The sequence below is a fragment of the Bombina bombina genome, chromosome 7 (assembly GCF_027579735.1).
Source record: "Bombina bombina isolate aBomBom1 chromosome 7, aBomBom1.pri, whole genome shotgun sequence".
NCBI classification, from domain to species: domain Eukaryota; kingdom Metazoa; phylum Chordata; class Amphibia; order Anura; family Bombinatoridae; genus Bombina; species Bombina bombina.
In genome coordinates, this window is record NC_069505.1 from 630,962,679 (window position 1) to 630,990,183 (window position 27,505).

General features: G+C 42.6%; 1 protein-coding gene across 1 annotated transcript; it reads left to right on the top strand.

The window, feature by feature from the left end:
• Positions 1 to 1,279: 1,279 nt before the first annotated feature.
• LOC128635665 (E3 ubiquitin/ISG15 ligase TRIM25-like) lies at positions 1,280 to 3,184 on the top strand. Its single transcript, XM_053688770.1, has one exon. It carries the CDS (start codon positions 1,377 to 1,379, stop codon positions 2,961 to 2,963), a length of 1,587 nt encoding a protein of 528 aa, XP_053544745.1. The 5' UTR covers positions 1,280 to 1,376; the 3' UTR covers positions 2,964 to 3,184.
• Positions 3,185 to 27,505: the final 24,321 nt, after the last annotated feature.

Genomic DNA, 27,505 nt, shown 5'->3' on the forward strand with positions numbered 1-27,505 from the left:
TCCAGGAATCCCTGTTCCCTACCATCATCAAAATATGTCTCAATTCATACTTAAATCTGTTCGAAGGGGCCCTGTCAAGTACCCAATAGTCATGTGTGTTTTGTAGATGCCGTAGTGCTTCCGCCACGTAATCTACTCTGTTCATAACAACTAGCGCACCATGTTTATCGGCAGTGCGTATCACTACCTGTTATTATTTTGGAGCTCAATCAGAGCCTTCTTTTGTTTATTGGCAAGGTTATGTCTGGTTGAAGAACTATTCTTTTTTTTTTTTTGGTTAACAAGGTCAATTTCAATTCTTTGTTGAAAAGTTTCTAGTGTGTTCCCCCTGCTGTGAATAGGACTAGACTTGCCTTTCAGAGAGACACCCCTGTTCACTGTGCCCAAATACATTCTGGATTCATTTTCAAGTGTCTGTAGGGTAACCACATCACACATTTCATCAAAGCTCTGGAAATTAGTTGTAGTGGGCAGGGATTGTCTGTCCAAAAGATCCATTGTGGGTTGGTTTTCCCCAAAATGTTTCCTCAGGGTTAAATTCCTAATAAGGTGGTTTACATCTAGGAGAGTTTGAAATACAGTACATTAAAGTTAGTGGTTGGAGAAAAGCCCAAACCCATAGCCAGAATGTCATATTGCTCCACCGAAAGTCTCTCAGAAGACAGATTGATTACATTATTAGTTATTTGTACTATGTTAGTGGATGACATCACACACACACACACACATATATACACATAGATACATAAACACACATACAAATGCGCGCATACACATACAAACACACACACAAATAAATGTGCGCACACACACATTCATGCATACATATACCCACACACACATATATGGCACACATGAACTAGCACTGTCTGGTTGTAGTGCATGGTAGTAAGCACAATGTTATCTATATGGGACACATGAACTAACACTGTAGTGCACGAGAGTGAGCGCAATGTTATCTAAATGGCACACATGAACTAGAACTATCTGGCTGTAGTGCATGGGAGTGAGCACAATTTTATATATATGGAACACATGAACTAGCCATGTCTGTCTAAAAAAAGTTAATAAACACTGAGATAAGGGGTGGCCTGCAGAGTCTTAGAAACAGACAGAAATGTAGAGATTACAAAGTATATTAATTTAACAATGTTGGTTGTGCAAAGCTGGGGAATGGGTAGTAAATTTGTTTAAACAATAAAACTTTTAGAGTAGACTGTCCCTTTTTACTGTGTCTTTAATTAGCCCCATCCTTGTTTCATTTTTGTTTTGTAGCTTCAGAGAGAGGAGCTGTGTCAGTTTTTGTAGCGTTTGATTAGCCACACCCTGTGCTACAGAAGACACTTTCAGTTTTGTTTCCTGCTCAGGATACAAACATGGCGTCTGCTAATCTGAGAGAGGAGCTAATCTGCCCCATCTGCCTGAGCATTTATACAGATCCTGTAACTCTGAGATGTGGCCATAACTTCTGCCAGAGCTGTATTAAGAGTGTGCTGGATACCCAGGAGGGGTCTGGGGTTTATACCTGTCCTGAGTGCAGAAAGAAATTTCGTAACAGACCTGGGCTGCAGAAGAACCTGAAGTTACGTAACATAGTAGGATATTTCATTCCTACTCATCAAGGGACATATTCTGGGATCTCTTGCACTTACTGTATTCACTCTCCTGTACCTGCTACTAAATCCTGTCTGCATTGTGAGGCTTCTCTGTGTGATGCCCACCTGAAGTCACACAGCAAGTCTGAGGAACACGTCTTAACTGAACCCACCACTTCTTGGGGTAATAGAAAATGCTCCATCCACAAGGAGCTGCTGAAATATTACTGCACTGAGGATGCTGCCTGTATCTGTGTGTCCTGCTCCCTGGCCGGAGAGCACATAGGACACCAGGTGGAGATGCTGAATGAGGCTTCTGAGAAGAAGAAAGAGAAACTGAGAATTGTTCTTCAGAAACTGAAAACAAAGAGACGTAAGACTGAGAATAGAGTCCAGAGTCTGCAGGAGCACAGGAGAGGGGTGCAAGAGAAAGCAGCTGGTGTAACAGAGCGACTCACTGCCCTGATTAGGGATATCAGGAAACAGCTGGAAGACCTAGAGAAGCGAGTCCTGAGTGACATCACCCGGCAGCAGGAGCAGGTTTTACTCACAATCTCTGATCTGATCCAGAGGCTGGAAAAAGAAAAGGACGAGCTGACCAGGAAGATGTCTCACATTGAGGAACTGTGCAACATGACTGACCCATTAACTGTCGTACAAGAACAGGAATCACACAGAGATGACTTTTGTGGTGCTGAGAAGGGAGATAATGAGGTCACACAGAGAGGTAATAAACAGGTCCCTGCTGGGGTGGATTTGGTTGAGGGTCTGATCTCAGTGACCTTATACAGAGGTTTAGCTAATATTGTGACTGATGTAAAGAGAGGGCTCTATGTGCAGGAGACATCAGACATATTACTGGATATAAACACAGCTCATAATAATGTTATTGTATCAGATGACCTGAAAACTATATCCTGGTCAGATATAGATAAGCAACAACCAGAAACACCAGAGAGATTTATAGATCATTATCAGGTAATAAGCACCAGGGGCTTTTCCTCAGGACGACATTACTGGGAAGTGAAAACCAGGGATTTAGGAGTCTGGAGGGTAGGAGTCTGTTATCCCAGTATAGGCAGGAGGGGCACGGAGTCTGTGATAGGAAATAATAACAAGTCCTGGTGTTTGCGTGGATGGTGTAAAGATCTTTCAGTGCTGCATAACACAATACGCACCTCATTACCTCCCACTCTATCATGTGACACAGTAGGAATACTGCTGGACTATGAGGCTGGGCGTCTGACCTTTTATGAGCTGTGTGACCCGATCAGACACTTGCACACTGTCACTGTCACCTTCACTGAGCCTCTTCATGCTGCATTCTGGGTATGGGGTGATGGTGCCTGTTTGAGAATCCTGCGCTAGATACACTAACCATAATAATAATGCTGCATTCTGGGTATGGGGTGATGGTGCATTCTGGGTATGGGGTAATGGTGCATTCTGGGTATGGGATGATGGTACCTGGGTAAAAAAATCCTGTGCTAGATACACTATAACAGAATAATAATTCGGCTAACTGTGAGCCAGTGATGTTTGCGTATTGTGTATAAACTGTATACAAAATAAAATATTTGTTCAAGAAAGATTGGTCTCCTTACATTATTATAAGCAACTATATAGATGGCAGCAATATAAACTGGTGTACAGTACACAGAGGGCATCACACAGTACTTACAGTCAGATAAAGTGATATCACTAGTCGATTAAAATAAGATTGTTAAAATGTTTAGAAGGTTGTCATTGAGTACATATAATACACACATACAGCTATATAGTTATAAACACATAAAGATTCACAAACACACATTTATTGTCACCTTAACCCCTTAGAGACCAGACCATTTTTCAATTTCTTACCGATAAGTAGGGATGGGCGAATGTGTTTATATCCGAATTCGAATGTTAGAGCGAATGTTATTGTAGAAATTCGATTTACATAATAGAATGTTGATAAGAACGAATATTCTTAAAAATTCTATTTTCGTATGTTATTTACAGTTTTCGAATGTGTCACATTTGAATTCGAAATGTCACATTCGAATTCGAATGTTACATTCGAATATCACATTAGAATTCGAATATTACATTTATAAAACACAATTGTAGACTAGAAACACTATTTTGAATGTCACATTCAAATCGAATATCACATTTGAATCGAATGTCACATTCAAATTCGAATAGTACATTTATAAAACACAGTATTAGACTAGAAATACTATTTCAAATTCGAATGTCACATTCAAATCGAATATCACATTCGAATCGAATATCACATTTAAAACATAGTATTAGACTAGAAATACTATTTCAAATTCGAATGTGACATTCGAATTCGAATGCAGCATTCAAATTCGAATATTACATTTATTAAACACAGTTGCAGACTAGAAATACTATTTAAAATTTGAATGTCACATTCGAATTCCAATGTCACATTCGAATTCGAATATTACATTTTGAAATTGAATGAATACATAGCTAAACATTCTATTATTCGAACGAATATTTTCGAATTTTATTGAAAAATTTGAAAAGGAAAATAGAATGTTAGAATGTTATATAAACATTCGAAATTCGAATGAACGAATGTATCAAAATTCGTTTTAAATTTCGAATTTTTAGAAACATTCGCCCATCCCTACCGATAAGGGCCAGGGTTGTTTTTACATTTCTGCAGTGTTTGTGTTTAGTTGTAATTTTCCTCTTACTCATTTACTGTACCCACACATATTATATACCATTTTTCTCGCCATTAAATGGACTTTCTAACTATACCATTATTTTCATCATATCTTATAATTTACTATACAAAATTATAAAATATGATGAAAAAATGGAAAAAACACACACTTTTTCTAACTTTGACCTCCAAAATCTGTTACACATCTACAACCACCAAAAACACCCATGCTAAATAGTTTCTAAATTTTGTCCTGAGTTTAGAAATACCCAATGTTTACATGTTCTTTGCTTTTTTTGCAAGTTATAGGGCAATAAGTACAAGTAGCACTTTGCTATTTCCAAACCATTTTATTTTTTCAAAATTAGCGCTAGTTACATTGTAACACTGATATCTGTCAGGAATCCCTGAATAACCCTTCCCATGTATATATTTCTCTTGTTAAGTGTATCCAGTCCACGGATCATCCATTACTTGTGGGATATTCTCCTTCCCAACAGGAAGTTGCAAGAGGATCACCCACAGCAGAGCTGCTATATAGCTCCTCCCCTCACTGCCATATCCAGTCATTCTCTTGCAACTCTCAACAAAGATGGACGTAGTAAGAGGAGAGTGGTGTATTATAGTTAGTTTTTTAACTTCAATCAAAAGTTTGTTATTTTTAAATGGTACCGGAGTGTACTGTTTCATCTCAGGCAGCATTAGAAGAAGAATCTGCCTGTGATTTCTATGATCTTAGCAGAAGTAACTAAGATCCACTGCCGTTCTCACATATTCTGAGGAGTGAGGTAACTTCAGAGGGGGAATGGCGTGCAGGTTTTCCTGCAATAAGGTATGTGCAGTTAACATATTTCTAGAGATGGAATTTGCTAGAAAAATGCTGCTGATACCGGAATAATGTAAGTTAAGCCTTAAATGCAGTGATAGCGACTGGTATCAGGCTTATTAACAGAGATAATTACAAAAACTATACAGATATGTTAGATGTTAACAACACAATGTACAGAATGACTAGAATAGAGCACAATACTCCCCTCTTAGGTGACCGCAGCCTTCTAACAGTCTCTCCCAACAGGACTGTGAGTAGAATATGGAATATGTATATAGAGGCGCTGGTCTTGAATCTCATATGTATTGTGGTGCACACTGAAGAAAGAAACTTGACTTGTGATTTGCAGGAGTTAACAACAAAATAATGTGCAGTATACTCACTCCGAAAATTTCAGAGTTTAGCTTCTTCATAAGGATCTATATCCTGATTTTCCCATAATGTGCTTTAGTATCTGTAGACAATGGAAATTACACTGCAGGTGATTGTATCTTTAAATTTATATAAAGTGCAGTATACTCACTCCGAGTAATTCAGAATCCGGCTCCTCAAAAGTGGTTGGTAACTTTGAAATACTTCCAAGAAAGGCAGCAAAAATACTTGTTATATCAAACAAATATTTATTAAAACATATTAAAAAAGCTCTTTTTTAGCTCTACGCGTTTCAACGACTAAATCGTCTTTTTCAAGAGCAGTAAAAAACAAACTTCCAATTGTTTTTTACTGCTCTTGAAAAAGACGATTTAGTCGTTGAAACGCGTAGAGCTAAAAAAGAGCTTTTTTAATATGTTTTAATAAATATTTGTTTGATATAACAAGTATTTTTGCTGCCTTTCTTGGAAGTATTTCAAAGTTACCAACCACTTTTGAGGAGCCGGATTCCGAATTACTCGGAGTGAGTATACTGCACTTTATATAAATTTAAAGATACAATCACCTGCAGTGTAATTTCCATTGTCTACAGATACTAAAGCACATTATGGGAAAATCAGGATATAGATCCTTATGAAGAAGCTGAACTCTGAAATTTTCGGAGTGAGTATACTGCACATTATTTTGTTGTTAACTCCTGCAAATCACAAGTCAAGTTTCTTTCTTCAGTGTGCACCACAATACATATGAGATTCAAGACCAGCGCCTCTATATACATATTCCTTATTAACAGAGATACATACTCTTATAAAAGTGTAATATAAAACGTTTGCTGGCATGTTAATCGTTTTTATATATGTTTGGTGACAAAATTTATTGGGGCCTAGTTTTTTTCCACATGGCTGGCTTGATTTTTGCCTAGTAACGGTTTCCTGAGGCTTTCCACTGTTGTAATATGAGTGGGAGGGGCCTATTTTAGCGCTTTTCTGCGCAGCTAGAATTACAGACTGAGACACTCAGCTTCCTTCTGCATGATACAGGACATCTCTGAAGGGCTCAAAAGGCTTCAAAGTCGTGTTTGAGGAGGGTAACAACCACAGTAGACTGTGGCAGTTGTTGTGACTGTGTTTAAAAACGTTTTTTGTCATTTATTATTCCGTTTTTGGTATTAAGGGGTTAATCATCCATTTGCAAGTGGGTGCAATGCTCTGCTGACTTGTTACATACACTGTAAAAATTTCGTTAGTGTAACTGCCTTTTTTCACTGTTATTTCAAATTTTGTCAATTTGTTTCTCTTAAAGGCACAGTAACGTTTTTTATATTGCTTGTTAACTTGCTTTAAAGTGTTTTCCAAGCTTGCTAGTCTCATTGCTAGTCTGTACAAACATGTCTGAAACAGAGGATACTTGTTCATTATGTTTAAAAGCCATGGTGGAGCCCCATAGGAGAATGTGTACTAAATGTATTGATTTCACCTTAAACAGTAAAGATCAGTCTTTATCTATAAAAGAATTGTCACCAGAGGGGTCTGTCGAGGGGGAAGTTATGCCGACTAACTCTCCCCACGTGTCGGACCCTTCGCCTCCCGCTCAAGGGACCCACGCTAATATGGCGCCAAGTACATCAGGGACGCCCATAGCGATTACTTTGCAGGACATGGCTGCAATCATGAATAATACCCTGTCAGAGGTATTATCCAGATTGCCTGAATTGAGAGGCAAGCGCGATAGCTCTGGGGTTAGACGAGATACAGAGAGCGTAGATGCTGTAAGAGCCATGTCTGATACTGCGTCACAATATGCAGAACCTGAGGACGGAGAGCTTCAGTCTGTGGGTGACGTGTCTGAATCGGGGAGACCTGATTCAGAGATTTCTAATTTTAAATTTAAGCTTGAGAACCTCCGTGTATTGCTTGGGGAGGTATTAGCTGCTCTGAATGACTGTGACACAATTGCAGTGCCAGAGAAATTGTGTAGGCTGGATAAATACTATGCAGTACCGGTGAGTACTGATGTTTTTCCAATACCTAAAAGGCTTACAGAAATTATTAGTAAGGAGTGGGATAGACCCGGTGTGCCCTTTTCCCCACCTCCTATATTTAGAAAAATGTTTCCAATAGATGCCACTACACGGGACTTATGGCAGACAGTCCCTAAGGTGGAGGGAGCAGTTTCTACTTTAGCAAAGCGTACCACTATCCCGTTTGAGGACAGTTGTGCTTTTTCAGATCCAATGGATAAAAAATTAGAGGGTTACCTTAAGAAAATGTTTATTCAACAAGGTTTTATTTTACAGCCCCTTGCATGCATTGCGCCTGTCACTGCTGCGGCAGCGTTCTGGTTTGAGGCCCTGGAAGAGGCCATCCATACAGCTCCATTGACTGAAATTATTGACAAGCTTAGAACACTTAAGCTAGCTAACTCATTTGTTTCTGATGCCATTGTTCATTTGACTAAACTAACGGCTAAGAATTCCGGATTCGCCATCCAGGCGCGTAGGGCGCTATGGCTTAAATCCTGGTCAGCTGATGTGACTTCAAAGTCTAAATTGCTCAACATTCCTTTCAAGGGGCAGACCTTATTCGGGCCTGGTTTGAAAGAAATTATTGCTGACATTACTGGAGGTAAGGGTCATACCCTTCCTCAGGACAGGGCCAAATCAAGGGCCAAACAGTCTAATTTTCGTGCCTTTCGAAATTTCAAGGCAGGTGCAGCATCAACTTCCTCTGCTCCAAAACAAGAGGGAACTTTTGCTCAATCCAAGCAGGCCTGGAAACCTAACCAGTCCTGGAACAAGGGCAAGCAGGCCAGAAAGCCTGCTGCTGCCTCTAAGACAGCATGAAGGAGCGGCCCCCTATCCGACAACGGATCTAGTAGGGGGCAGACTCTCTCTCTTCGCCCAGGCGTGGGCAAGAGATGTTCAGGATCTCTGGGCGTTGGAGATCATATCTCAGGGATATCTTCTGGACTTCAAAGCTTCTCCTCCACAAGGGAGATTTCATCTTTCAAGATTATCTGCAAACCAGATAAAGAAAGAGGCATTCCTAAGCTGCGTACAAGACCTCCTTGTAATGGGAGTGATCCATCCAGTTCCGCGGACGGAACAAGGACAGGGGTTTTATTCAAATCTGTTTGTGGTTCCCAAAAAAGAGGGAACCTTCAGACCAATTTTGGATCTAAAGATCCTAAACAAATTCCTCAGAGTTCCGTCATTCAAGATGGAAACTATTCGAACCATTTTACCCTTGATCCAAGAGGGTCAGTACATGACCACAGTGGACTTAAAGGATGCCTACCTTCACATTCCGATTCACAAGAATCATCATCGGTTCCTGAGATTTGCCTTTCTAGACAGGCATTACCAATTTGTAGCTCTTCCCTTCGGGTTGGCTACAGCCCCAAGAATTTTCACAAAGGTTCTGGGCTCTCTTCTGGCGGTTCTAAGACCGCGAGGCATAGCGGTGGCTCCTTATCTAGATGACATCCTGATACAGGCGTCAAGCTTTCAAATTGCCAAGTCTCATACAGAGATAGTTCTGGCATTTCTGAGGTCGCATGGGTGGAAAGTGAACGAAGAAAAGAGTTCTCTATCTCCTCTCACAAGGGTTTCCTTCCTAGGGACTCTAATAGATTCTATAGAAATGAAAATTTACCTGACGGAGTCCAGGTTATCAAAACTTCTAAATGCTTGCCGTATTCTTCACTCCATTCCGTGCCCCACGGTGGCTCAGTGCATGGAAGTAATCGGCTTAATGGTAGCGGCGATGGACATAGTGCCATTTGCGCGCCTGCATCTCAGACCGCTGCAATTATGCATGCTCAGTCAGTGGAATGGGGATTACACAGATTTGTCCCCTCTACTAAATCTGGATCAGGAAACCAGAGATTCTCTTCTCTGGTGGTTATCTTGAGTCCATCTGTCAAAGGGTATGACCTTTCGCAGACCAGATTGGACAATTGTAACAACAGATGCCAGCCTTCTAGGTTGGGGTGCAGTCTGGAACTCCCTGAAGGCTCAGGGTTCATGGACTCAGGAGGAGAAACTCCTCCCAATAAATATTCTGGAGTTAAGAGCAATATTCAATGCTCTTCAAGCTTGGCCTCAGTTAGCAACACTGAGGTTCATCAGATTTCAGTCGGACAACATCACGACTGTGGCTTACATCAACCATCAAGGGGGAACCAGGAGTTCCCTAGCGATGTCAGAAGTCTCCAAGATAATTCGCTGGGCAGAGACTCACTCTTGCCACCTGTCAGCGATCCATATCCCAGGTGTAGAGAACTGGGAGGCGGATTTTCTAAGTCGTCAGACTTTTCATCCGGGGGAGTGGGAACTCCATCCGGAGGTGTTTGCTCAATTGGTTCTCCGTTGGGGCAAACCAGAATTGGATCTCATGGCGTCTCGCCAGAACGCCAAGCTTCCTTGTTACGGATCCAGGTCCAGGGACCGAGAAGCGGCACTGATAGATGCTCTAGCAGCGCCTTGGTTCTTCAACCTGGCTTATGTGTTTCCACCGTTTCCTCTGCTCCCTCGTCTGATTGCCAAAATCAAACAGGAGAGAGCATCAGTGATATTGATAGCGCCTGCGTGGTCACGCAGGACCTGGTATGCAGACCTAGTGGACATGTCATCCTTTCCACCATGGACTCTGCCTCTGAGACAAGACCTTCTAATACAAGGTCCTTTCAATCATCCGAATCTACTTTCTCTGAGACTGACTGCATGGAGATTGAACGCTTGATCCTATCAAAGTGTGGCTTCTCCGAGTCAGTAATTGATACCTTAATACAGGCACGAAAGCCTGTCACCAGGAAAATTTACCACAAGATATGGCGTAAATATCTTCATTGGTGTGAATCCAAGAATTACTCATGGAGTAGGGTTAGGATTCCTAGGATATTGTCCTTCCTCCAAGAGGGTTTTGACAAAGGACTATCAGCTAGTTCTTTAAAGGGACAGATTTCTGCTCTGTCTATTCTTTTACACAAGCGTCTGGCAGAAGTTCCAGACGTTCAGGCATTTTGTCAGGCTTTAGTTAGAATTAAGCCTGTGTTTAAACCTGTTGCTCCTCCATGGAGCTTAAACTTGGTTCTTAAAGTTCTTCAAGGGGTTCCGTTTGAACCCCTTCATTCTATTGATATCAAACTTCTATCATGGAAAGTTATTTTTCTGATGGCTATTTCCTCGGCTCGAGGAGTCTCGGAGTTATCTGCCTTACATTGTGATTCTCCTTATCTGATCTTTCATTCAGATAAGGTTGTTCTGCGTACAAAACCTGGGTTTTTACCTAAGGTGGTTTCTAACAAGAATATCAATAAAGAGATTGTTGTTCCATCATTATGTCCTAATCCTTCTTTAAAGAAGGAACGTCTTTTGCATAATCTAGACGTAGTCCGTGCCTTGAAGTTTTACTTACAGGCTACTAAAGATTTTCGCCAAACATCTAACCTGTTTGTTGTTTACTCTGGACAGAGGAGAGGTCAAAAGGCCTCGGCAACCTCTCTTTCTTTTTGGCTTCGGAGTATAATCCGTTTAGCCTATGAGACTGCTGGACAGCAGCCTCCTGAAAGGATTACAGCTCATTCCACTAGAGCTGTGGCTTCCACCTGGGCCTTTAAAAATGAGGCCTCTGTTGAACAGATTTGCAAGGCTGCGACTTGGTCTTCGCTTCATACTTTTTCCAAATTTTACAAATTTTATACTTTTGCTTCTTCGGAGGCTGTTTTTGGGAGAAAGGTTCTACAGGCAGTGGTTCCTTCCATTTAAGTTCCTGCCTTGTCCCTCCCATCATCCGTGTACTTTAGCTTTGGTATTGGTATCCCACAAGTAATGGATGATCCGTGGACTGGATACACTACAAGAGAAATAAATTTATCAGGTAAGCATAAATTATGTTTTTTTTTAGTAGACATCCCAAAGTATTGATCTAGGCCCATTTTGGTATATTTCATGCCACCATTTCACCACCAAATCCGATGAAATTAACAAAATTGTTACCTTTTTCACAAACTTCTTTTACAAACTTTAGGTTTCTCACTGAAATTATTTACAATTTACACAGCTTGTGCAATTATGCCACAAAAAGGTTGTAAATGCTTCTCTGGGATCCCCTTTGTTCAGAAATAGCAGACATTTATGGCATTACTTTTTAGTAATTAGAAGGCCGCTAAATGCCGCTGCACACCACACTTCTATTATGCCCAGCAGTGAAGAGGTTAATAAGGTAGCTTGAAGGGAAATTATAGGGTTAATTTTAGCTTTAGTGTAGTAGAAAACCCAAAGTATTGATCTAGACCCATTTTGGTATATTTCATGCCACCATTTCACTGTCAAATGCGATCAAATAAAAACAATTGTTAACTTTTTCACAAACTAGGTTTCTCACTGAAATTATTTACAAACAGCTTGTGCAATTATGGCACAAATGGTTGTAAATGCTTCTCTGGGATCCCCTTTGTTCTGAAATAGCAGACATATATGGCTTTGGCGTTGCTTTTTGGTAATTAGAAGGCCGCTAAATGCCGCTGTGCACAACACTTGTATTATGCCCAGCAGTGAAGGGGTTTAATTATGTAGCATTTAGAGTTAATTTTAGCTTTAGTGTACAGATCAGCCTCCCACCTGACACATCCCATCCCCTGACCCCTCCCTTCCCTCCCCCACCTCACAATTGTCACCGCCATCTTAAGTACTGGCCGAAAGTTTTCCAGTACTAAAATAAAAGGTTTTTTTTTATATAGATTTTTTATATATATATATATATATATATATAAGTGAAAGCAGCATGTGAAAAAGGATCCGGTGTGTATCCCAGTAGCTTCCACAGCAGCATAAACAGCCAGCACCAGAGAGTAACTCAATCACCATTTATTGAAATTAATACATAACGTTTCGGCCCCAGCAGGGAGGCCTTGATTACATGAAGACAGGTTATCCCAGACAAACATACCCCATAGACCCATAAGTGCAACTTAAATACTCTACAGTAATCAAACATAACATGATACCAGCCTTGGAAAAATCGCCAAACTTGCAAGCCAAGAACAGCTGTAGGTGCTTAATGTGAACCACATTACGGTAACCAAGATGCGACTAACTGCTTTGACACGCATGGAGTGCGCATGCGCAAAGCGTCATCGGGAGTAAGTGACATCATCACGTCACGCTGCGCTCATAGTGCGCATGCGTGGGGCCAGAGCGAACACTAAAAGCGGTTGTCAAGGCAACTGAAATAAAACAAAAAAATAACAGAATGTGGCTTAAGTTTAAATACTACATTGTACAATAAGCCTACCGACAAAAATTCTACACTACACTATAACAGCTACCATCCTAGTTACCAAAAATCTGGAGTTAGTTCCTCTCAGCTCCTACGTGTGGTCAAGAAAAACAGAGGAAGCTCACAAGAAGAGACAACTGGAAGTGATGGCACATAAGTTTATCAATAGAGGCTATCCGGAACGTCTAATTGAGGGTCAATGTGAAAGAGCACAAGCACTCAATCAGCACTCACTTGGCAACAAACAACCGAAGAAACCAGACACACGTCTCAACTTTATCACCACATATACACCTGCCTCTCACAAGGTGAAGAAGGGGCACAACATTGGCCATTGGTCTCCACGGATGCCACTCTCCCATTTGATGGGCTACCACCACCAAGAATGGTTTATAAGAGGGCACGGAATTTGCGGGACCTTCTGGTTCGGACTGATCCAATACAGAGCTACCAAAAAGACACCTGGCTACCAAAAAAGAAGAATGGGTGCTACCGGTGTGGCAAATGTGTTACTTGCAATGGGATGATCGTGGGAAACAAATTCCATCACCCACATACAAACAAAATGTTCACAATACAACACAGGCTAACCTGTACTTCGGATTACGTGATATATGTGATTGTGTGCCCGTGTTCCTTATACTATGTTGGCAAAACGATCACCACCTTTAGGGAAAGGCTGGCCAATCACAAAACAGCTATCAGGATAGCCCTTGATAAAGGGTCCTCGGATCAACCGGTCACACGGCATTTCCAGCAGGCTGGCCATGCAATCTCCTCATTAAGAACGATCCTGATCGATCATGTCCCCAAATCCAGACGTGGCGGTGATAGGGCGAAGGCCCTCCTACAGCTTGAGTCACGTTGGATACATCGTTTAGGAACTACTAGTGATGTCGCGAATAGTTCGCCGGCGAATAGTTCCCGGCGAACATAGCATGTTCGCGTTCGCCGCGAACGGCGAACATATGCGATGTTCGGTCCGCCCCCTATTCGTCATCATTGAGTAAACTTTGACCCTGTACCTCACAGTCAGCAGACACATTCTAGCCAATCAGCAGCAGACCCTCCCTCCCAGACCCTCCCACCTCCTGGACAGCATCCATTTTAGATTCATTCGGAAGCTGCATTCTTAGTGAGAGGAGGGACAGTGTAGCTGCTGCTGATTAAATAGGGAAATCGATAGCTAGGCTAGTGTATTCAGTGTCCACTACAGTCCTGAAGGACTCATCTGATCTCTGCTGTAAGGACAGCACCCCAAAAAGCCTTTTTGAGGGCTAGAACATCAGTCTGCTTTTTTTTTTTTTTCCTGTGTAATCTAATAGCAGTTGCCTGCCTGCCAGCGTGTGTGTCAGGCTCACAGCGTATACTGTGCACACTTGCCCAGTGCCACCACTCATATCTGGTGTAACAGTAGTGTACATTTAAAAAAAACAACACTTTTTTGACTGTGAAATAATAGCAGTCAGTTTCCTTCACACGTGTGCGTTTCAGTGCCTGCCTGCCAGGGCACAGTGTCACACCAGTGCAACTCATATCTGGTGTAACAGTAGTGTACATTTAAAAAAAACAACACTTTTTTGACTGTGAAATAATAGCAGTCAGTTTCCTTCACACGTGTGCGTTTCAGTACCTGCCAGGGTACAGTGTCACCCCAGTGCAACTCATATCTGGTGTAACAGTAGTGTACATTTAAAAAAAACAACACTTCTGGAAGGGGTAACGCCCAGAGGATCACTGTCCATAACAAAAAGACTGTTAGACGACACCCTTACCCTACCCACATCCTCATATGACTCTCACTGGCAAACCGACTTAGGAATCACTATTCCCAAAGAGCAATGGGACAACATATGTTATAACTCTGCCAAGTCCTCCTCCTCCCCTAGAATACTGGAGCTTAATCATAAAGTTCTGTTTAGATGGTACCTTACCCCTGACAGGCTTAAACGAATATACCCCCAATCTAATGCCACATGTTGGAGAGGTTGTGGGTCTCCTGGCATAATGGCCCATATTTGGTGGCACTGCCCGAAATTACTCCCATTCTGGGAAGACATTATTCTTAGCTTGAAAACTATCATGGGAGAACAATTCGAACTACCCCCAACCACAGCCCTTCTAAATTACAAACCAAAGAAAATATGCAAAATCAAATGGAAACTCCTCCAATATAGCTTAAACGGAGCCAAATTACTTATTGCACGCAAATGGAAATCTGCCCAGATCCCAACTCGGCAGGAATGGCTGCACAATACATCTGAGCTACTAGAGATTGAAGAATATGCACACCTTAAGAATGGCACTCTTGCCTTTTACCATAACATACAATTTTACTGGCAGACTCTCCTACACTCACAGATAGCCTAATTGTCCCTACAGCTCTGGGGTGGGCCGCCCTACCTGGATCACTTTTCCAAATTATTAAACCTTCCCTTTCCCCTTTTCTTCTTCGCCCTTTCCCCTCTCTTTATACTCACCTTTCTTTTTGTTCCTTTTCCTTTCCTCTCTTCTTCTTTTCCTCTTGTTTTTGCCTGTATAGGCATATGTTTTGAATTGTTAAGGTTTCCATGTTGTTACTGTTTGTGAGGAGTGCACTTTCTACGCAGAGATACCAGATGGAGGCGTAAATGTTATAATGAACTGTTGAAAAGTCAGGCAAAAAGCGGTACGTATGACCACTAACTTATACAAACTATTCCTATTCTATACCGTGCCTGTTAATAGTATCTGAACTTTGGGGAGTTTCCCCAATCATTAGTGTTAACAAGAGTCTCCCCGTAATGGACAATTCACCCCTAATCGTTTGCTTAACACTGTTAAATTATACGAAATGTCTGAGTATCTGTACGGACAATGCTATGGTTATTTCCACTGTAAGTGTATTCTTTTCTTCTACAATAAAAATGTTTAAAAAAAAAAAAAAACAACACTTTTTTGACTGTGAAATAATAGCAGTCCGTTTCCTTCACATGTGTGCGTTTCAGTGGCTGCCAGGGCACAGTGTCACACCAGTGCAACTCATATCTGGTGTAACAGTAGTGTACATTAACCCCTTAATGACCACAGCACTTTTCCATTTTCTGTCCGTTTGGGACCAGGGCTATTTTTACATTTCTGCAGTGTTTGTGTTTAGCTGTAATTTTCCTCTTACTCATTTACTGTACACACACATATTATATACCGTTTTTCTCGCCATTAAATGGACTTTCTAAAGATACCATTATTTTCATCATATCCTATAATTTACTATAAATTTTTTTATAAAATATGAGGAAAAAATGGAAAAAAAAAACACTTTTTCTAACTTTGACCCCCAAAATCTGTTACTCATCTACAACCACCAAAAAACACCCATGCTAAATAGTTTCTAAATTTTGTCCTGGGTTTAGAAATACCCAATGTTTACATGTTCTTTGCTTTTTTTGCAAGTTATATATAGTTAAAGTAGCACTTTGCTATTTCCAAACCATTTTTTTTCAAAATTAGCGCTAGTTACATTGGAACACTGATATCTGTCAGGAATCCCTGAATAGCCATTGACATATATATATTTTTTTTAGAAGATATCCCAAAGTATTGATCTAGGCCCATTTTGGTATATTTCATGTCACCATTTCACCACCAAATGCGATCAAATAAAAAAAATTGTTAACTTTTTCACAAATTTTTTCACAAACTTTAGGTTTCTCACTGAAATTATTTATAAACAGCTTGTGCAATTATGGCATAAATGGTTGTACATTTGACGTTGCTTTTTGATAATTAGAAGGCCGCTAAATGCCACTGCGGACCACACGTGTATTATGTCCAGCAGTGAAGGGGTTAATTAGGGAGCATGTAGGGAGCTTTTTGGGGTAATTTAACTTTAGTGTAGTGTAGTAGACAACCCAAAGTATTGATCTAGGCCCATCTTGGTATATTTCATGCCACCATTTCACCGCCAAATGCGATCAAATAAAAAAAAAACGTTAAATTTTTCCAAATTTTAGGTTTCTCACTGAAATCATTTACAAACATTTTGTGCAATTATGGCACAAATGGTTGTAAATGCTTCTCTGGGATCCCTTTTTTCAGAAATAGCAGACATATATGGCTTTGGCATTGCTTTTTGGTAATTAGAAGGCCGCTAAATGCCGCTGCGCACCACACGTGTATTATGCTCAGCAGTGCAGGGGTTAATTAGGGAGCTTGTAGGGAGCTTGTAGGGTTAATTTTAGCTGTAGTGTAGTAGACAACCCCAAGTATTGATCTAGGCCCATTTTGGTATATTTCATGCCACCATTTCACCGCCAAATGCGATCAAATTAAAAAAAATAGTCAACTTTTTCACAAACTTTCGGTTTCTCACTGAAATTATTTACAAACAGCTTGTGCAATTATGGCACAAATGGTTGTAAATGCTTTTCTGGGATCCCCTTTGTTCAGAAATAGCAGACATATATGGCTTTGGCGTTGCTTTTTGGTAGTTAGAAGGCCACTAAATGCAACTGCGCACAACACATGAATTATGCCCAGCAGTGAAGGGGTTAATTAGGTAGCTTGTAGGGAGCTTGCAGGGTTAATTTTAGCTTTAGTGTAGAGATCAGCTTCCCACCTGACACATCAGACCCCCTGATCCCTCCCAAAGAGCTCTCTTCCCTCCCCCACCCCACAATTGTCCCCGCCATCTTAAGTACTGGCAGAAAGTCTGCCAGTACTAAAATAAAAGGTATCTTTTTTTTTTTATATATATATTTTTTTTAGCCTATTTACATATGCTGTTGTGTAGGATCCCCCCCTTAGCCCCCAACCTCCCTGATCCCCCCCAAAACAGCTTCCTAACCCTCCCCCTCTGCCTTATTGGGGGCCATATTGGGTACTGGCAGCTGTCTGCCAGTACCCAGTTTGCAAATAATAAAAAAAAAATTTTGTTTTTTTTATTTCATTTTTCTGTAGTGTAGCTTCCCCCCCCCCAGACCAATCCCCCACCTGCTCCCAGATAACTTAGATTTCCAGGTACTAAATATTTTGCACCCCTTTCTCCCACTTATAAAAACAGAATTTATGCTTACCTGATAAATTACTTTCTCTTACGGTGTATCCAGTCCACGGATTCATCCTTACTTGTGGGATATTCTCAATCCCTACAGGAAGTGGCAAAGAGAGCACACAGCAAAGCTGTCCATATAGCTCCCCTCAGGCTCCGCCCCCCCAGTCATTCGACCGACGGTTAGGAGAAAAAGGAGAACCATAGGGTGCAGTGGTGACTGTAGTTCTTTTAGAAATTAAATTTGAACCTGACTTAATTGTCAGGGCGGGCCGTGGACTGGATACACCGTAAGAGAAAGTAATTTATCAGGTAAGCATAAATTCTGTTTTCTCTTACTTGGTGTATCCAGTCCACGGATTCATCCTTACTTGTGGGATACCAATACCAAAGCTTTAGGACACGGATGAAGGGAGGGAACAAGTCAGGTAACCTAAACGGAAGGCACCACTGCTTGCAAAACCTTTCTCCCAAAAATAGCCTCCGAAGAAGCAAAAGTATCGAATTTGTAAAATTTGGCGAATGTATGCAGAGAAGACCAAGTCGCTGCCTTACAAATCTGTTCAACAGAAGCCTCATTCTTGAAAGCCCATGTGGAAGCCACAGCTCTGGTGGAATGAGCTGTAATTCGTTCAGGAGGCTGCTGTCCAGCAGTCTCATAAGCCAATCGGATGATGCTTTTCAGCCAGAAGGAAAGAGAGGTAGCAGCCGCTTTCTGACCTCTCCTCTTACCGGAATAGACAACAAACAAGGATGATGTTTGTCTGAAATCTTTAGTTGCTTTTAAATAGAATTTTAAAGCACGAACCACGTCAAGATTGTGTAAAAGTCGTTCCTTCCTAGAAACTGGATTAGGACACAGAGAAGGAACAATGATTTCCTGGTTAATATTCTTATTAGAAACCACTTTTGGAAGGAAACCAGGTTTGGTACGCAAAACAACCTTATCTGCATGGAACACCAGATAGGGTGAATTACACTGCAAAGCAGACAATTCAGAAACTCTTCGAGCAGAAGAAATGGCTACTAAAAACAAAACTTTCCAAGATAATAACTTAATATCTATGGAATGCAAAGGTTCAAACGGAACCCCTTGAAGAACTGAAAGAACTAAATTTAGACTCCATGGAGGAGCCACAGGCTTGTAAACAGGCTTGATTCTAACTAGGGCCTGTGCAAACACCTGAACATCTGGTACAGCTGCCAGACGCTTATGTAACAGGATAGGCAGAGCAGATATCTGTCCCTTTAAGGAACTAGCTGACAGACCTTTCTCCAATCCTTCTTGGAGAAAAGACAATATCCTTGGAATCCTAACCTTACTCCACGAGTAATTCTTGGATTCACACCAACAAAGATATTTCTGCCATATCTTATGGTAAATTTTCCTGGTGACAGGCTTTCTGGCCTGTATCAGAGTGTCTATAACTGATTCAGAGAAACCACGCTTAGCTAGAATTAAGCGTTCAATCTCCAAGCAGTTAGTTGCAGAGAAACTAGATTTGGATGCTTGAAAGGACCTTGAATTAGAAGATCCTGCCTCAATGGCAGTTTCCATGGTGGGACCGATGACATGTCCACTAGGTCTGCATACCAAGTCCTGCATGGCCACGCAGGCGCTATCAGAATTACCGAAGCCTTCTCCTGTCTGATTCTGGCTACTAGCCGAGGGAGAAGAGGAAACGGTGGAAAGACATAAGCTAGACTGAATGACCAAGGCGCTATTAATGCAACTATCAATGCCGCCTTGGGATCCCTGGATCTGGATCCGTAAAGGGGAAGTTTGGTGTTCTGACGGGACGCCATCAGATCCAATTCTGGAATGCCCCATAGATGGGTCAGCTGAGCAAAAACCTCCGGGTGGAGTTCCCACTCCCCCGGATGGAAAGTCTGACGACTTAGAAAATCCGCCTCCCAGTTGTCTACCCCTGGGATGTGAATTGCAGATAGATGGCAGGAGTGATCCTCCGCCCATTTGATGATCTTGGATACTTCCTTCATCGCTAGGGAACTCTTTGTTCCTCCCTGATGATTGATGTACGCTACAGTCGTGATGTTGTCCGACTGAAATCTGATGAATTTGGCCTCCGCTAGTTGAGGCCACGCCTGGAGCGTATTGAATATCGCTCTCAGTTCCAAAATGTTTATCGGGAGAAGAGATTCTTCCCGAGACCATAGACCCTGAGCCTTCAGGGAGTCCCAGACCGCACCCCAGCCTAACAGACTGGCATCGGTCGTGACAATGATCCACTCCGGTCTACGGAAACTCATTCCCTGAGACAGGTGATCTTGAGACAACCACCAGAGAAGAGAGTCTCTGGTTTTCTGGTCCATTTGTATTTGAGGAGACAAATCTGCGTAATCCCCATTCCACTGTTTGAGCATGCACAGTTGCAGTGGTCTGAGATGAATTCAGGCAAAAGGGACTACGTCCATTGCCGCAACCATTAAACCAATTACCTCCATGCACTGAGCCACAGAAGGCAGAGGAATGGAATGAAGAACTCGGCAAGTATTCAACAGTTTTGACTTTCTGACCTCTGTCAGAAAGATTTTCATTTCTACCGAGTCTATTAGTGTTCCCAGGAAGGGAACCCTTGTGAGCGGGGACAGAGAACTTTTTTCTACGTTCACCTTCTACCCGTGAGACCTTAGAAAGGCCAGAACAATGTCCGTATGAGCCTTGGCTCTGTGAAAGGACGACGCCTGTATTAATATGTCGTCTAGGTAAGGTGCTACTGCAATGCCCCGCGGTCTTAGTACCGCTAGAAGGGACCCTAGCACCTTTGTGAAAATTCTGGGAGCGGTGGCCAACCCGAAAGGAAGGGCCACGAACTGGTAATGTTTGTCCAGAAAGGCGAACCTTAGGAACTGATGGTGATCTTTATGGATAGGAATATGTAGATACGCATCCTTTAGATCCACGGTAGTCATATATTGACCTTCCTGGATCATCGGCAAGATTGTCCGAATGGTTTCCATCTTGAAAGACGGAACTCTGAGGAATTTGTTTAGCATTTTTAGATCCAGGATTGGCCTGAAAGTTCCCTCCTTTTTGGGAACTACGAACAGGTTTGAGTAAAAGCCCAGTCCTTGTTCTGCAATTGGAACTGGGTGTATCACTCCCATTTTTAGAAGATCTTCTACACAGTGTAAGAACGCCTGTTTCTTTGTTTGGTCTGAAGACAAACGAGAAATGTGGAACCTTCCCCTTGGGGGAGAATCCTTGAATTCTAGAAGGTACCCCTGAGCAACTATTTCTAATGCCCAGGGATCTGGAACATCTCTTGCCCAAGCCTGAGCAAAGAGAGAAAGTCTGCCCCCTATTAGATCCGATCCCGGATCGGGCGCTACCCCTTCATGCTGTCTTGGTAGCAGGAGCAGGCTTCTTGGCATGTTTACCCTTATTCCAGCCCTGCAAGGGTTTCCAGGTTGCTTTGGGCTGAGAAGCGTTATCTTGCTTTGCGGCAGCAGAGGTTGTGGCAAGTCTGCTCCTGAAGTTGCGAAAGGAGCAAAAATTAGCCTTGTTTTTGGCCTTAAACGGCCTATCTTGTGGAAGGGCATGGCCCTTGCCCCCAGTGATATCTGAAATAATTTCTTTCAGCTCTGGGCCAAATAGGGTTTTCCCCTTGAAGGGAATATTTAACAGTTTTGTTTTGGACGACACATCGGCCGACCACGATTTGAGCCAAAGCGCTCTTCGCGCCATGATGGCAAAACCTGAGTTTTTTGCCGCTAGCTTAGCTAATTGGAGAGCGGCATCAGTGATAAAAGAATTAGCCAGCTTTAGAGCATGAATTCTATCCATGACCTCATCGTATGAAGTCTCCCTCTGGAGCGACTCCTCCAGGGCCTCGAACCAAAAAGCCGCTGCAGTAGTTACCGGAATAATGCAGGCAATTGGTTGAAGAAGAAAACTTTGCTGAACAAAAATTTTCTTCAGCAATCCTTCCAATTTTTTATCCATAGGATCTTTGAAAGCACAACTGTCCTCTATTGGTATAGTTGTACGCTTAGCAAGTGTTGAAACAGCCCCCTCTACCTTGGGGACCGTCTGCCACGCGTCCCGCCTGGGGTCGTTTATGGGGAACATTTTCTTAAAGATAGGGGGGGGAACAAAGGGTACAACTGGTCTCTCCCACTCCTTAGTCACAATATCCGCCACCCTCTTTGGGATCGGAAATGCCTCAGTGTATACGGGGACCTCTAAAAACCTGTCCATTTTACACAATTTTTCTAGGACCACCATGGGGTCACAATCATCCAGCGTAGCTAAAACCTCCTTAAGCAGGACGCGGAGGTGTTCCAGCTTAAATTTAAACGCTAAGGAATCTGACTCTGCCTGCTGAGAAACTTTTCCTGTGTCAGAAATTTCTCCCTCAGACAGACCGTCCCTCACTGCTACTTCTGAGTTTTGTGAGGATACTACAGATAAATTATCCAAAGCTTCTGATTGCTCATCCTCTGTATTTAAAACTGAGCTATCGCGCTTTTTTGGAAAAACTGGCAGTTTGGATAAAAATGCTGCAAGGGAATTATCCATTACTGCTGCTAATTGTTGTAAAGTAATAGGGGCCAATGCGCTAGAGGTACTAGGCATCGCTTGCGCGGGCGTAACTGGTGTCGACACATGGGGAGAGGAAGAAGGACTATCCTCATTACCCTCTGTTAAGGAATCATCTTGGGCTGCATTTTTAAGTGTCACTGGATGGTCTTTAAAATGCTTAGATGTTTTAGCACACTTTAAACATAAATGCAATGGGGGTACCGCCATGGCTTTAAAACATAAAGAACAAGGTCTATCTGAAGGCTCAGACATGTTTGACAGACTTAGACAGCACTACAATACAGAAAAAATCACTTTTTGAAAAAACGTTACTGTGTCTTTAAATAATAAAAAGCACACACTTTTTTACCAAATCATCAAAAAACATCCGATCTTTATGAAATTTTCACCACATGATCCTAATGCTTTGAAATGATTGCACACAAATTTTCAAATCAATTAACCCCTTATTGCCCAAACCGGAGCAAATTGAAGTAAACAACCGGTTTAACCCACTACAGCACGGTGCCACAGTCTTTGCTGTGGCCCTACCTTCCTTTAGGGTTATTTGTAGAAGAAAAATAAGCCTCCCTGAAGTCCTCCTGCAATCTCAGGACTCTACACGTGAAGCTGCATGAAGCTGTCTTGCAAATCAACTGCGCAACTGAGGCGCGAAAATGAGGCTCCCTCCCTCTTCATTCCAGAGTTATGGGGCCTTCCTGAGTCAGATTAGGTGTCTTACAATATGCCAGGCGTAATAAAAAACCCAAAAGTGTTTCCAACGTCTAAAACGCTTGAACAAATATAAGATTACACTAATAAAGTAATCGATTTAGCCCCTCACAGTGTCTACCAGTATTTAAGCCCTTAACTGAAGCCATCCTTCTATACTGCGTCTCAGAAAATGGCTTACCTTCCCTCATGGGATTTCTGTCAGTCTTCTAGCATTACCAGGTCTTGTTAGAAAAAAATGACTGAGCATACCTTAAGCAGTTAAGCCTGCAAACTGTTCCCCCCAACTGAAGTTCTCCGGTACTCAACAGTCCTGCATGGGAACAGCAATGGATTTTAGTTACAACATGCTAAAATCTTTTTCCTCTCAGCAGAAATCTTCATCACTTTCTGCCTCAGAGTAAATAGTACAAACCGGCACTATTTTAAAATAATAAACTCTTGATTGAAGAAATAAAAACTACAAATCTAACACCACAAACTCTTTACCCTCCCGTGGAGATGCTACTTGTTAGAGCGGCAAAGAGAATGACTGGGGGGGCGGAGCCTGAGGGGAGCTATATGGACAGCTTTGCTGTGTGCTCTCTTTGCCACTTCCTGTAGGGATTGAGAATATCCTACAAGTAAGGATGAATCCATGGACTGGATACACCAAGTAAGAGAAAACATTTTTTTCTGTAGTGTAGCGGTTCCCACCCGCTCCCTCCCCGTGCACGCGCCCGCCCGCCTCCTCCCGTGCATGCGCGCGCGCCCCTGGCGATCCCGCCCCCCTCTCTGACAAGGACCGCATCGATGGCCGCCCACCCGCCTCCCACTTCAGCTCCCACCCACCAACGAATGCGGCCATCAATGCCCGGTGCAGAGAGGGCCACAGAGTGGCTCTCTCTGCACCGGAGGGGTAAAATTTGTTATTGCAGGATGCCTCGATATCGAGGCATCGTGCAATAACCGGAAAGCAGCTGGAAGAGATCAGGATCGCTTCCAGCTGCTTTCCAAACCGAGGACGTACGCCATACGTCCTCAGGCGTTAACTGTATTTTTTCTGAGGACGTATGGCGTACGTCCTCAGTCATTAAGGGGTTAAAAAAAACAACTAGAAATTTGACTGTGAAATAATAGCAGTCAGTTTCCTTCACACGTTTGCGTTTCAGGGCCTGCCAGGGCACAGTGTCACACCAGTGCAACTCATATCTGGTGTAACAGTAGTGTACATTAAAAAAAAAAACTAGAAATTTGACTTTGAAATAATAGCAGTCAGTTTCCTTCACACGTGTGCGTTTCAGGGCCTGCCAGGGCACAGTGTCACACCAGTGCAACATATCTGGTGTAACAGTAGTGTACATTAAAAAAAAACCTAGAAATTTGACTGTGAAATAATAGCAGTCAGTTTCCTTCACGCATGTGTGTTTCAGGGCCTGCCAGGGCACAGTGTTCTGTCTTGAAAAAGGCCCTCTTTTTAGGGCCGAAACGCGTAGACGACAAACACTAAGATTTGTGAGGCTCATTATATATCCAGGACCGCGACTTTTATGGGTAAGACTATTACCAATAGAACTCACCCTAAAAGCTCTTTTGTTTAGTGCACTTTTTTCATTTTTCAGGTCTTTGTCTCTACAACGGATTAGGACATTGGATTATCATTTCACAACAAAGGACATTTATTTTATGGAACTTTCATTGACTTTTCTATTCATCATTGTTCACTTTTGTATTGGAATTGTTTGCATTTTTTACTCTCTGCTTTGTGTGATTTATTAGTGAAGCGTGGGACTTCACTTGGACCGCTGAGTCCTTATAGCCGATATGTTTATTTTGTAATTTATTCTTATGACTCACATCGAATAGCTTTTTACTAGTTCCAATATAGGCTGGTACCAGTTCATTTTAGGTATTTAGGATTGTGGGACAAATGTTATACTACTATCTCATTAATTGAATGTCACTCACTGAGTGAATCACTTCATCATTATTTTTGTATTTCATATTTTTATTTTTATTTTGCATTTTTTCACTTTTTGGTTTGATGTACACACTATATATCACCATACATATCGATTTTTTGGCATCTCTTGGCGTTTGTATATTACACATCTCCTTTAACACTGCTCCTTTTATTAGAAACTGTTTAAATATATCACAATTAGTATGATTTTACATTAGTATAATCATCAGATTAGTTTATTTTTCCACATGTGAATTGTTATAACACTATTGATCATTGTTTTGACACTAAATTCTTAGGAGAATCTGTTATTCAATTATTAATTCCATTAATCCTCAAAACATTTTAGACCGAGGGTCACACTTGCTGTACACTTAATTGGGACTTACCAAGTTATTCGATCAGGTCTCAATAACCAGATATACTTATGTTACGGTACCAACAGGATACCAAGGGTTAACACCAGATGAACAATGTCCTGCATAGGGAATCAGCAACTCACAACCCAGCCAGTTTTTCCCCTCAAACATGAGACCAGGCTTCACATCAGGTTTAAAACAGAATGACATTTATTAAAGGCTAGATGCCTAGTATTTATACAGGTTTGACCCCAGATGGGGGGGTTGAAAGACTGTTGTACATTAGATGGAGGGAACACGCCCTTTGACATGATACAATAGAATACCTTGCTCAAGCTGATAACAACTTGAACACAAGACACACACTTGGCTTCTCTTATCACTGAGGCGTCTGCTCTCTAGATGTGATTAAACAATGGAATGTTTATTACTTAAACGTAATTATAGCACACAATAGCTGAGGCCAGCAAACCTGTCTTTAGAAATTAGCTTCTTAAAGCTAAACACAGTTAACTCCTTCAGTCCTGACAGAAGGGTCTGTCACATAGCTCCCCCCTTGTGGAACACTCCGGCAGACCCGGCTTGACCCTTTGGCGGGTCAACCTGGGGATGACCGGACTAGGAGGTGGTAGGCATGTCAGTTTGCCGGGACAATCCATCTGCATTCCCGTTTAGCTTACCGGGCCGGTAGCCGATGGTGAAGTTATAGGGCTGGAGGGCTAAACTCCACCTCAGCAATCTACCATTGTCTCCCGAGACCCGGTTAAGCCAGACTAAGGGATTGTGGTCCGTTATGAGGGAAAATTCCTGTCCGTATAGATAAGGGTTCAACTTCTTCAGTGCCCAGACCAGGGCTAAACATTCCTTCTCTACTGCCGCATAACTCACTTCCCGAGGTAACAACTTTCTGCTTAGGTATGCGACAGGGTGCTCTCCTCCATCCTCCCCAACTTGACTCAGTACAGCCCCCAGTCCATACATGGAAGCATCTGTATGAATGAGAAAACGTTTGTTAGGGACTGGGGCAGCCAAGACAGGGGCATTCACAAGGGCCTGCTTCAGTGCCTGAAACGCGGCTTCACAAGCTGGAGACCACAGGACCTGTTTGGGGAGGTTCTTTTTAGTCAGGTCAGTCAGGGGCTTGGCGATAGTACTGTAGTCTGGGACAAAACGTCGGTAATACCCGGCCGTCCCCAGGAAGGCTAGCACTTGGGTCTTAGTGATAGGTGTGGGCCAGTTAGCCACAGCCTCTGACTTGGCTGGCTCCGGTCTCTGTCTCCCACACCCCACTCGGTGACCCAAGTACTGTACTTCAGCCATACCTAGATGGCACTTGTCTGGTTTCAAGGTCAGGCCAGCGGCCCGAATCTTGTCCAGAACCACCCCTACATGGGTAAGGTGTTCTTCCCAGGACTCACTGTAAACCGCAATGTCATCCAGGTATGCACAAGCAAATTCCTGGAAGCCATCGAGGAGTCTATCCACCATACGCTGGAAGGTAGCCGGAGCATTCTTCATCCCAAAGGGCATGACCTTAAACTGGTACAGGCCGAATGGGGTGACGAATGCCGACTTGGGGATAGCATCCTCGGCCAGGGGAATCTGCCAATAGCCTTTACACAGGTCTATGGTTGTCAGATAGCGTCCCCTAGCAATACGGTCTAGTAATTTGTCTACCCGGGGCATCGGGTAAGCGTCAGTGGTGGTCCTCTCGTTGAGCCGCCTGTAGTCCACACAGAACCGGGTGGTTCCATCTTTCTTAGGTACCAGGACTACAGGTGAAGCCCAAGGACTATCGGAGTGCTCGATCACTCCCATCCGAGCCATCTCCTGTATCTCCTTCCGCATTCCTTCTCGGACTGCTTCGGGTATACGGTAGGGAGGCTGTCGCAGGGGATTCTGTCCAGGTGTCTCTACCTTATGTACAGCTAGAGTAGTGTAGCCGGGCTCTTGGGAGAACGTCGCCTGCTTCTCCCACAGGAGCTGTCTTGCCTGTACCCTCTCGGTAGGGTTTAACCGGTCCCCTAGCTGCACAAGACTAGTGAGGTCAGTCTGGGGGTCCTTCTCTAATAAGTCGGGTAGGGGTAAATTCTCTGGGTCGTCTGCAGCAGGGGCACATACTGCAGCTACAT